General features: G+C 51.2%; 1 protein-coding gene across 1 annotated transcript; it reads right to left on the reverse strand.

Moving 5' to 3' along the window:
* Positions 1-2012: 2012 nt before the first annotated feature.
* SDHAF1 (succinate dehydrogenase complex assembly factor 1) lies at positions 2013-3907 on the reverse strand. Its single transcript, XM_036274738.1, has 2 exons — positions 3878-3907; positions 2013-3222 (listed from the first exon to the last, which is right to left on the reverse strand). The coding sequence occupies exon 2, from the start codon at positions 2977-2979 to the stop codon at positions 2647-2649; it is 333 nt and encodes a 110-aa protein (XP_036130631.1). The 5' UTR covers positions 2980-3222; positions 3878-3907; the 3' UTR covers positions 2013-2646.
* Between the last annotated feature and the right edge of the window lie 8318 nt (positions 3908-12225).

Below are 12225 nucleotides of genomic sequence, written 5' to 3' on the forward strand. Positions count from 1 at the left end.
TACAAATAGGATGGGCAGTTTTGGCAATATTGACCCTAATGACCGGGTAATGAAACAAATGTGTCATTCACCCCTTCATTCAACATTGACTGTCTTCAGTAAGCCAGGTCCTGGTCAAAGAATAGGGCAATGACAGTGAATTTAAAGGCTAAAATTCTTGTCATTGTAGTCCACTTCCCTTAACTCCCAGAAAGCTTGCAAGCAGAGGAGCAGAGATGCCAGGCTCAGGGCAGGAAGCTGGCAGCCTCCTTTTCCAGCTGCCAGTGAACTCAAGTAAGCAAGAGGGTCCTGGGGTTGGGCACCATCATCTGCTGCCACAACATGTACTTAATTCACTGTATCACCAAAACAGGCACACGAGGGAGGCACCATAATGTCCATTTCACAGATAAGGGCATTGAGGCATACAAAGATTAAATCACCTTCCATGATCACACAATCAGTATTGGAACTGAGATTCAAATACAGATTTTCCAGTTCGGGAATGCAAGCTCTTTTTTGTTGTTAATCCTCACCTGAGGATATTTTTTCCATTGATTTTTAGTGAGAGTGGAAGGGAGGGAGGGAGGAGGAAACATCAATGTGAGAGAGACACATCAATTGGTTGCCTCCTGCACACACACCAACCGGGACGGGGATCAAACCCACGCACCACCCTTACCTTCGGTGTGGTGTGCAGGCCAACGCTCTAACCACTGAGCTCACGGCCAGGGAGGGAGTGCAAGCTATTAATCACCACTCAGGTACAACCTCCTCCCTCAAATCAGATATTCCCCTCCCCCATCCTCTCTACCAAGCAACTCTTCACCTGTAATGCCTGGGTGAATGTCTCCTCTCGTGATCCAGGAACCCAACCCCAGGGGAACTCGCTCATTGTCTGCAGTGCTGCCAGAAGCTCCCATCCTGAAGCTTATTAGGGCACAAGATCTGGAGCCAGGAGTAAGCAAGAGGAGTAAGACAGATGGGAGATGCAGAGGAGACATAATGGGAGCTGGATGGGTAGGACCCTATTAGCCACTTTTGACTTTGGCTTTTACTCTGAGATGGAGCCAGGGCAAGATTAAAAAGATTACCTTGATGAAAAACAGAGGCTAAGAGTGATGAACAAGGTGACAAAGGTCCGTAGAGACGTGAGGTGAGTACTAATCAGAGATAAAGCTGAGCTAGAAGCCAAACAGCCCGAGCCCTGAGGCATACCAGGTCCCACCTCTGACCCTGCATTTCTCCCCTTTACTTCCCCCAGGCCTTTGCCCACACTAGTCTATCCCTACCTTCCAGCTTAGAAGCCTATCCCCACCTTCAGGTAAAGTCCTTACAATTTGTCAAATTTCAACCCTACTTTATAACTATTGGGTACTTGCCTCCACCACTGGGATTAAGACAGAGACTAATCAGAGACTGTTTTTTTTTTTTTTTTTCTGTCCTCCCTTTGGTTTGAGGTCTGGGCTCCTTTCCTAAGGTCCTTTTCCACCTTTTAACTGCATCTGCTAAGAATTCATCTGCTTCCCACTTATAACTGACCTGGGTGCAAATATAGCTCAGGATTGCAAAATGCAATACTCCAAAGAATGTCTAGGGAAAGCACACACTGGGACATGAGAGAGCATCTGCCTGTGGCCTATGGGTCCATCTCTTCTCTCCCAACCCTGGGCCTCGATGACAAAAATCCCAACTTTTTGCTGAGGCTGGACTCCTCACTCAAGTTGAGAATCCCATTACTGCCTCAGGGGTTACCAGCCAGTCCTCAGCTCCACCATCTCCACTCCTGCCTCACTACTCTCCATTAAGGAGTCAACTGGCATTTCTTTGGGGGTCAAACCTGGGTGGGTTTCATGATGGATCTGCCCAGTAGAGAGATCTGTGCTGCTTCAACCAGTCTGCCAGTCTGCAGGGTTCCAGAGGGGAAGAGACAGCTCCCAACACCCATCCCTCCCAGAGGGTCACTTCTTGATGTGTGGGGCCTCTTCAAAAATCCCCAAACACATAAAATCTTAAGACCACCAACAGGGAAGTAAGCACATTTCCAATTTTATTCCCTTTGTTTGACAGTCCTGAGGGTGGAAGGGTGCAGGAGTCAGGGCTCCCCCTCAGAACCAGTAGGTGTAGAGGTCTTGAGGGGTCTTTACATAGCTGGGATGCGACCCCTAGCTCCTTCCTCACCAGTCCTAGTTTGTTACAATTAATGGGGGATTCCGGGATTCTCACCGTATATCAGGGCATCTTCTCAAATTCCTCAGCACAAAAAGTTTGCTGTCATAAGAGTTAAATACTGAGAGGGGAGTTCAGGAGCTAGGGGTTAAGAGAAGGATGTTTCAGTCTCTTTTGGTCCAACGGGGTCATCCTGGCTCCCCATGCCTTGGAGAAGTAGCTCTCAGCCTAACACAGTCCAGCCAGCTGGCGACCCAGGCCGCCCCAAGCTCTCAAGAGGGAGTCCGACAAGTTATCACGGATCTTACAAGCACCTCTCACCATCTTCATAGTGGTCTTTGGACCCTACGTCGCCAGGGGGGCTCTCCGATTCCCCCAATCCATCGAGCTAGTCTATCAAGACCTCTCACCTTTCATCAGGCGGGTTCCCTGGTCGCACCACCCACGCAGCCAGGCGCCCCCGCTTCCCCTGCTCCATCACATGAGCTCTGCAGTCTGTCACCGTCCATCCGGCGGGGTCTCCGGTGACCCCTTGCCATCGAGTGGGCTCCTCGAATCGTCACCATTGTCAGGAGAGGTCCTAGGGGGCCCGGCGCCCGGACGCACGAAGGCGCCCATGGCTACCGCGTGGCTGGAGCGTAGCAACTGGAGCTGGCGTCTCCCGCGGCGGTACAAGTATTCGATGCGTAACACGTCGGAGCGTGGCAGACAGGCGTGCTGCCGAAACTCGGCTCGCACCCGCGCCTCCGCCCCCGGCTTGCCGCGCCCGGCGCGCAGCAGCTCGCGGTACAGGCTCAGAACTTGCCTCTGCAGCCGGCTGGGCCGGCTCATGGTCGAGCTGGGCGCGGGCAGTGGCAGTGGAGCAACAGCCCCGGGGGCACAAAGCCGGGTGCGAGGCAACAGGCACTTCCGCTCCGCTCTCCAAAACTCCGCCTCCGGGCTCCCTTTATCCGGTGCCGACGCGCCCCGTCGACTGTCGCTGCGGTTGCGTCACCACGTTGTGCGTAAGGGGCGGGGCTTCTGGTTCGCTGGCCCGCCCCGCAGGAAAGCCGTGTCCTTGAGGGGACCGCGGTTCTGAGAAACCGAAGAAGGGGATGGGCAGCTGGTGGTCTGACCTTAACTCCTGAGGCAGCTAGAGGTTAGGATACTGGTCCGCCCCTCTTCCGGGCGCGGGGGCACTGGGAGAGGGGACAGGCACCAGCATTTTTGGATATTTATTTAATTATTATTTTTTGGTTAATCCTCACCCGAGGCTATTTTCCTATTGCCTTTTAGATAGTGTGGGAGGGAGGGAGAGAAACATCGATATGAGAGAGACACATCGATGGTTGCCTCCCATACGACTCCTACAGGGGCTGGGGATCAAACTTGCAACCCAGGTACGTGCCCTTGCCCGGAATCAGATCCTTCCGCCAGGGGCCGATGCTCTATTTAACAGCTCGATGGCTGTTAAATAACTATAACAGCCAAACTGGCCATGGCTGTTATAGTAATTTATTCAAACAATCTGGGGAAGCTCCGAAGGTGGGTGGCCCCAACCCTGGGGACATGGTCGCGGTTAAGTGTTAGGTCCAGGGGCAGGACAAGCTTGTCCTTGATCTGGGAAGACAAGCAGAGAAAGGGTTAGGGTTAGGCTTCAAGCCCCCAAAGGCAGCCTGTGGCGCACCGAGTTGTGACGACCGCCTCCCCTGCCGGGTGGGTCGCGGGGCGGGAGAAGGAGGGTCCTCACCAGCCGTTGAAGCCTCCGCAGGCCTGGAGCACGTGGACTGGGCTAGTACCCCAAAGCCCTCGTGGGAGTATCAGGTAGTCGCCCGCAATGCCCTTGTAGTCCTCGCAGGCTGCCAGGGGGCGTCCTCGTAGCGCGGAAGTCGCCCGCAGGGCCACAGCCTCCTCGGGCTCCAACACTACCGGGAGTGTGGGGGCCCCTACTGCGGAGAAGGGAGGCGAGTTAGGGGCGGGGATTAGGGCCGGAGTTCCGGAGTCAAGGGGGTGTTCAGAAACCACCGTGAATCCTGCACGTGTCTCTATCAGAGATATATATGCAAGTCTTTGCTAGAGGAATGTATGAAGTTTGCTTTAAAATCCTCCAGAGTGAGGAAAAGATGAAAGCAGGAATGGCGAAATATTTGTAACTGTAACAGGGTTGCATAGCACTATTCTCTCTTCTATGATGCTTGAAATTTTCCATAGTAAACACTTTCCTAAAAGGGAGCTTTAAAGAAAAAAAAAACGCCTCTGGATAATGCATTGACACAGTATATTAATATAATATGCAATATAATACGATAGAATTGATATATATATTTTAAATCCTCACCCAAGGATATTTTTCTATTTATCTTCAGAGTGGGAGGGAGAGAAAGGGAGAGAGAAACTTCCACATGAGAGGGACACATCCACTGGTTGCCTACCACACAACCCAGACCAAGGCCAGGAACAACAGCAACCGAGGTAGTGTCCTTGGCCAGAACTGGACCCGCAATTCATTGGTGGGGGGCGGGAGGGAGGGGGAGCACTCTACCGCTGAGCCTAACGGCCAGGGCGCAATTGATATTTTAATATATTGTTACCTTCTTTATGTTACTTTATGTAAGTAATTTCTCTTAAAAATAGTGAACGTTTAAAATAGTTTAGCCCTGACCTGTTTGGCTCAGCCGTTAGAGTGTCGGCCTGCGGTCTAGAGAGACCTGGGTTTGGTTCCCGCTAAGGGCATGTACCTTGGTTGCAGTTTGTCCCTGGCCCTGGTTGGATTGTGTGGGTGGCAGCCACTCAATGTGTCCCTTTCATATCGATGTTTCTCTCTCTCTTCCTCTCTCTCCCTCTTTCTCCCTCCTACTTTATCTGAACAAAAAATGGAAAAGTGTCCTCAGGTGAGGATAAAAAGAGAAAATAGTTTAAGCTTTAAACTATTTTAAATACTAAATACTTTAAATACTAAATCCTCACCAACACTGACATCAAAGATAGATGTGCAGGACTATATACAATACTATATGCCTCTTGCCTTGTACTGATAAACTGCAGCCCAGAGAAATAACCTAGCTTGCCCAGGTTCACATGGCTGGTAAGTGGCAGAGCCAGGAGTTCTGATTTTATGGCCTGCGTTCTTTTTGTTTTTTAAATCCTCACCTGAGGATATTTTTTCATTTTTGTTCAGATAGGTTGGGAGGGAGAGAGAGAGGGAGAGAGAAACATCTACGTGAGAGAGACATACCAACTGGTTGCCTCCCCCACGACCCAACCAGGGCCGGGGATGAACTGCAACCAAGGTATGTGCCCTTGACCGGAATTGGACCCACGACTCACAAGCCGACACTCTAACCACTGAGCCAAACTGGCCAGGGCTGACCTGTGTTCTAGCCACTGTGCTATATATACTGCCTCTCCAGTAATAACAATATAAAGAGCTTAGACTTACTCAACACATTATATGCCAAGCATGTATCCTCACAGCTACCCTATGTGGTTGGTACTATTATTACCACTTTTTGTGGATAAGTAAACTGAGGCACAGAGAAAGGTTGTGCCATTTCAGCAAGGTTACACTAGACATTTAAAAGACACAATCAGCCCTGGTTGGTTTGGGTCAGCGGTTAGAGCGTCATCCTACGGTCCAGAGAGACCTGGGTTCAGTTTCCGCTAAGGGTGCGTACCTCGGTTGCAGTTTGTCCCCCGCCCTGGTTGGTTGTGCAGGTGGCAGCCACTCGATGTGTCCCTTTCACGTCAATGTTTCTCTCTCTCTCTCTTCCTTTCTTTCCCTCTCACTCTGCCTGAACAAAAAATGTCCTCAGGTGAGGATAAAAAAAAATAAAAGACACAATTCATAGGCTTCTGTCTGAGGAACAAGAATACATAGAAATGTCACATACACTGGCCTCTGTGAACAGTTTAGGAATGGGCAAATGACCTACCTTGGGACAATAAGAGCCAGTGCTGGGACTTCTGCTGGAACTATTTGAGGGAGAAGTGCTGTCTTCCTGCTGAGATCGCTAAACTGTATGTCTAAACCTGGAGCAGTAGACCACCACAGCCCCACAAACACAGAAGTGGTTTGAGAATAAGGCCTGAAAGGGAGGAGGCCTGAACTTCTTGTGGTGGGGGGCAGATGAGGGCAATACCATAGGGGAGGCAGAACCGCATGATAGAAGGAGCCTGTGTCCCTGACTTGGAGGAACCAAACTAGTTACACCTGGGCTATTCATTGTTGTATCAGTCAACTAATGCTGTGTAACAAAACGACCTAAAAAAATCTCAGTGACTTACCCCAAGCAGCTTTTTCATTCACGTCTGTGAGTTGACTGGCATTTGCGTGATCTCGGCTTGAGTCGTAAAGCACTTAGCATATCATGGCTCTAAGCTCCTTTTGTTAATTCATTTAATTTTCCCAACAACCCTATGAAGTAGCTACTCTTATCCTCCCACTGTACAGACGGAGAAACTGAAGTTCAGAGAGTCTAAGTCCCTCACCCAAGGTTCATAGCTTGTTTGTGGCACAACTGGGAGGGATGTCCTGGTTGCTGGGAGGCACAGGAGCGGGTTCCACCTTCTCAGCCCTTTCCTCCTCCCCAGGTGGAGGGTGAATACTGCCGACAGCCCTGGGCACTGCTGGGCCCAGATCTGGGCTACATTAGAGGACTGTCCATGTAGTGGCACCTACAGCCTTTGGGTTGCATCTCATGTATGACTGGGGCAGCCAGGTACACCTCATTGTGTCTTCCATCTTCCACAGTTGGCTGGTGGGGCTGTATGGGGCCTTTGGTGATGATGTTGGCTCCTTTCACTTGTGTCTGGACACCATTTCCTAGCCCAGTGGCTCACTCACTACCCACTGCTACTGTCCTGGCCAGACCTTGGCTTTAGCATCAGCTGCCCCATGCAGCTTGCCCAGATCCTCAAGGCTCCCAAACTGTGTGGACTCCTGCAGGCAACAGATGGCCTCTTGGCAGCTGCCTGGGCCATGTCAGTCCCAACCTTTTCTTCAGGATATGCCTGCAGGATGTATGTCGTACCCATTGCCAGCACTTTTGCTTCTGTGATGCCCTCACAGCCTGTACTGCAGCCGGCCAGGAGGCTGGGATCCCCATGATGCTCTGGAGTGGCCCCAAGTTTGGCCATGAGTGCACCGGCTGGGTCTGAGAGGCATCCAAGCAGGCTGTGGGCTGACAGAAAGCTTCCTCTCCTGATGGAGATCACAAAAGTCCTAACACGAATGGAATTAGCTGAGGAGAACCTATAGGAAGAGAATCCATGGGAAAGGGAACTGTCATTGCAAAGATGTGGAAGTTGGAAAATATCACTGGGAAGCTACCCTGACTAGGGCAAGAGCCAAGAGGATTATGAGAACCTTGAGAAGAAGAAGAAACAAAAGGACATCTGCTAAAAAAGGCTCCTGGTAGCTAACTGGGCAGTGACTGAACCAGGTTTAGAGACTGTGGCTGTGGTGAAACCAGATCTTGAAACTGTGTTGGGCCCAGCCGGTGTGACTCAGTGGTTGAGCGTTGACCATGCACCAAGAGGTCCCTGGTTCAATTCCCAGTCAGGGCACATGCCCAGGTTGAGGGGTCAATCCCCAGTAGGGGTATGCACGAGGCAGCTGATGGATGGTTCTCCGTCACATCAATGTTTCTCTCTCTCAAAAAAAATCAGAATTTATTAAAGCCCAGCCAGTGTGGCTCAGTGGTTGAGCACTGACCTATGCACCAAGAGGTCACCGGTACCATTCCCAATCAGGGCACATGCCCAGGTTGTGGGCAAAATTCCTAGGGGGAGCATGCAGAAGGTGGCCAATCAATGTTCTCTCCCATTGATGTTCCTATCTCTCCCTTCCTCTCTCTCTAAAAATCAATAAAGAAAAATAAAAAATAAAAACAAAAGAATACATTTTAAAAAAAGAAAAAGAAAAGAAACTGTGTCTGGGTCCAAAACGGTGTCTGTGGTCAAATCAGAGACAGTGGTTGTCTCTAGTAAGGGCCAGGGGGCCATCACAGGGGATACCTACTGGGCCTCTGGGCTACCATACATCTATACCTTTGATGGCTACTCTTTCCCTGTGCCTGGCAGCTGTACCTACATGCCGAGCCATTGCCCTGAGGCCCAACCCAGTGGCCTCCCTGCCTCCCAGCTGGGGGTCTCCTGCTCTAGAGGGAGGTACCCCATGCACTCTGTCACATTGCACATTTTTGGCATCACTATCACTGCTGTCAAACATGAGTTCAGCTGTGTCCATGTATAAATCATAGTGTATGGAATCCTGGGAGACTCCATCCTTTTCTGTACCACATTTTTGTCATTTCTAAAATAAAGGCAATATATAGGTCTACAGACCTTTACCTAAAATGATTAGGGCCAGGTGCATGTTGGATTTTGTAATTTCAAATGGTCATACCATGCAAATAGCATATTTTATATAAGACTTCCAGTGGGTGTTACACTCAGGCTATGCTGATCATTTCTGTATTGTCCCTCAGCCTGCCCTTCTCTTTCTGTTGATATGTGCCCACTTGGTTTTATATTGGGAACCCTGCTAGCTTCTGGATGTTGAGTCTCCAATGCCAGGGACCCTAGAGGCCCAGGATGTGGAGGCAGGTTAGGAATGAGACTAAATACTAGGATCTAATTCTTTTGCATCCTCTCCTCATTTCATCTCCAGATATTCTGACTGAGAAGAATCTGAACCTTCCCATGGAATCCCATCCCATCCTGGAATCTTCCCATGGACTGAAGGGTTGAGGGTTCAATGTCTGGTCAAGGGCACATACCTGGATTGCAGGTTCAATCCCCAACCTCAGTCTGGGTTGTATGGGAGGCAGCCAATTGATGTCTCTCTCACATTGATGCTTCTCTCCCTGTCTCCCTCCCTCCTTCCCTCCCTTCCACTTTCTCTAAAAATCAATGGAAAAATATCCTCAGGTGATGGATTAACAACAACACAACAAAAAGATACAAAATGCAGAACTTTGATTTTTTTTTTTTTTTAGAGTGGAAGGGAGGGAGGGAGAGAGAGAGAGAGAGACATCAATTGGTTGCCTCCCACACAACCCGGACTGAGGCTGGGGATTGAACCTGCAACCCAGGTATGTGCTCAGAATTGAACCCACAACCCTTCAGTCTGCCAACACTCTAACCGCTGAGCAAAAACAGCCAGGCCTATTTAATTCATTTTTTAAAATGCCACAACAAACTTATAATGTTATTGATATTATTATCTACATTTTACAGAGGGGAAAATAGAAGGTCAGAGAAGTGAAGTGATTTGCCTAAGACCACACAGCTTGTGGTAGGATTTTAGTTCAGGGGTCTTGGCTCCAGAGTCTAGCTCTGAACTTTAATGAATAAATGAACTGAAGTCTATGTCTTCATTTCTAAGAAACCCTATCTGCCATCTGACTATCCCCCCATTTTCTCTCATCTCTGGGTGCTTTTCAGGACTGAAAAGATTGGGCAAGAACCTCCTAATTCCAGGGTTACGAAAAAAATCCTGAGTTCCATAATATAATATATTCAGAACCATGGTCAACGTCCATCTGCAGAGTCCAGCTACTCAGAGCTGCCTGACAACTGCTCAGTGGTATCTTCCATTGGGCAGTGATTTCAACTACTTCTATAAAATGGGGAAGATAAAAAGACCTGCTTCCATGTCTTGGCTGTTAGGAATGAGACGCAGTGCAGGTCGGCTAGCAAACCCCGGTCCAGGAGCAGCAGGGTAGGTTTGCACACCACCAGCACCTCCACATTGGAAAAACCCAGCTGCGCTCTGCACCGGAAGCTGCGGCTGAACGCGCCCACCCAGGGCATGAGCACCAGGAAGGATCGTAGGCGACGCCCCCAGAGTCGCAGGCTGTAGCCAAGAAAAGCACTTGCACGCAGGAGGAGGAACGCATTGCCAGCGGGTCCACTTCGAAGCGCAGCAGGGCGCCGGGGCGCCGGCTCCCCCTCCCTGAAACACAGGCTGCCAGCCGTCACATACACAAGGTCTCTGGCCTGGGGGCACCATATAGACACAGCTCCAGCAACCCTGCGGCAGCAATTGGCTACAGACCTTGTCTCCGGCTAGCAGAGACAACAGTGGCCAGCCAGGAGCGCGACGAGATGAGTGGCCATGACGCGGGCGCTCACGCTCTGCACCTGCAGCACCCGGGAGGGCTCAGGATGCACGAGGAGTGGGCGGCCGGCAGCCTGCTCGACTCCTCCAGCAGGACTGGCACGGGAGGCATGAAGGGTGTGGGCCGAGCGGGCCACCAAGGCGAACTCCTGTGCCAGTGGTGGAGCCGCCATGACTGCGTAACCCTCAGGTAGCCATACCCAGCAGGCGGTGCAGAAGTGCTAACCGTGTCCTGGGAGGCACGCCCACCAGTCGGGATGCCGCTAGGCGCACCCTGTCGCCGGCTGTGCGTCTTGCGCCCCGCAGCCCCACAGCGCCAGGTGGGCGCAACAATGCAACCGCTCCTGCTCCTGGTCAGGCTCAGGCACCGTAAGGGCGCCCCCCCCACCGGCTGCGCTGACACTAGTACCATTGTCAGGGGCAGTGGCGACATGTACAAGTCGGAAAGTTAAGCTTCTTCCCGCCCCCGTTCTACAAGAAAGCCATGATGAAGTGATGGCCTTGGAAACTCATAAATGCTGCTGTTGGGCCTGAGGGAATCCGGACAGGAGAGAAGGGAGTCAGCATAATCAGGTGGCGTTTGAGGCCAAATACATCGTGACCATGGGCAAGTACCGGACTTCTTCGGGCCACAGTTGTGTCTTTTATAAAAGGAGGTGCTAGCACACCCTTCGCAGAGCCATGGGAAAGTTAGATGGTGTGTGTAAATGGCATGGAACAGTGTCTACTGTATACATATTAGCTTAAAATAAAGTTGCTTTGGACCATGTGTCTCAGAAAGGCCTTCTTGGTCTTCTTCCTACAACTAGTTTGATCAACCCCCTGCCCCAGAATCTGCCAAAATAGTCCCTTGCCACAGCTGGCCAGGGCCCTGTCTCAAGAAGCTCCACTGTGGCCAATTCTGGGGCAGTCCCCAAACCCTGACAGCACAGCCACTGCAGGTCCAGACCAGCTCACCAACCCGCTGTCTTCCACAGATTACTCACCCCATAGGGGACTCAGGGCCCAGCAGGGCAGGTGTGAGGACTGCCATGGCTAGGGAAGAGGAGCACAGATGCCAGCTCATCAGTGTAGTTTCTCCTGCCAGCCTGCCCTCCAGCCCTCCCCACTGCAGACAGAGGGGAGCACAAGGGGAATCCCAAAGACGGCTCCACGGTAGAGTCCAGGGACAAAGGCAAGGCTGGGAGTCTCACCTGCCCAGAGCTGGGCCGAGGCCAGGCACGTTGCGGGGGCATATACAGTCTCAGGTGCCCGGGTCTGGCCCTCAGCACGCTGCCTGGGTCAGCACACTGCCTGGGTCAGCACACAGATGTCTCCATGAAGACTGATTTCAGCCTAACTTGGTGCCATGGGTCATAATGAGGCCTAATTATGTGTGCAGGGCAGGGAGAAGGGGCAGAGAGAGAGAGAGAGAGACAGAGGAGAGAGAGAGAGAGAGAGAGAGAGAGAGAGAGAGAGAGAGAGAAGAGGGGAGAGACAGAGACATGGGCTGAGACACTAAAAGAGGAAGAGGAAAAATACAAGAAAATTACCGCCAGATGAAGAGATGGGTGTGGGGAGAGGGACAGACAGGGTAAGGAACAGAGAGAAAAAGAGTGGGAGAGAGCTATAAAGACCAAGAGAGAGACAAGAAAGAGATTTCTTCAGAAAAGAGCCTTTGAGTGTGGAGGACATGGTGGTTTGGTGGTTGGGGGGGGGGGGAGGGTGTCCAAGTTTGAGACAGGAAATTAGGAATTAAGATATCAAATGGGACAAGGCAAGATATCATGGTTCCTAAGAAAAGAGGGGCAGACTCCTGAACCTGCTGAGGACAGAGAGGCTTCAGGCTTGAACTTTTGGGATCCTGGGGAGGTGGGGGCAAGGAGCCAGGACTTCTGGATTCTGAGAAAGGAAGGGAATGGAGGCTGACTTGTGTCTGAGGGAATAGGGGACTGGGGACCTGAACTCCTACCTTGTGGAAGTGGCTGGAGACAGAA

The sequence above is a fragment of the Molossus molossus genome, unplaced genomic scaffold (assembly GCF_014108415.1).
Source record: "Molossus molossus isolate mMolMol1 unplaced genomic scaffold, mMolMol1.p scaffold_m16_p_21, whole genome shotgun sequence".
Lineage (NCBI taxonomy): Eukaryota > Metazoa > Chordata > Mammalia > Chiroptera > Molossidae > Molossus > Molossus molossus.

What these genes read in the sequence shown, in the direction of transcription:
- SDHAF1 (XM_036274738.1), bottom strand. Translation starts at nt 2,979, where the DNA reads ATGAGCCGGCCCAGCCGGCTGCAGAGGCAAGTTCTGAGCCTGTACCGC.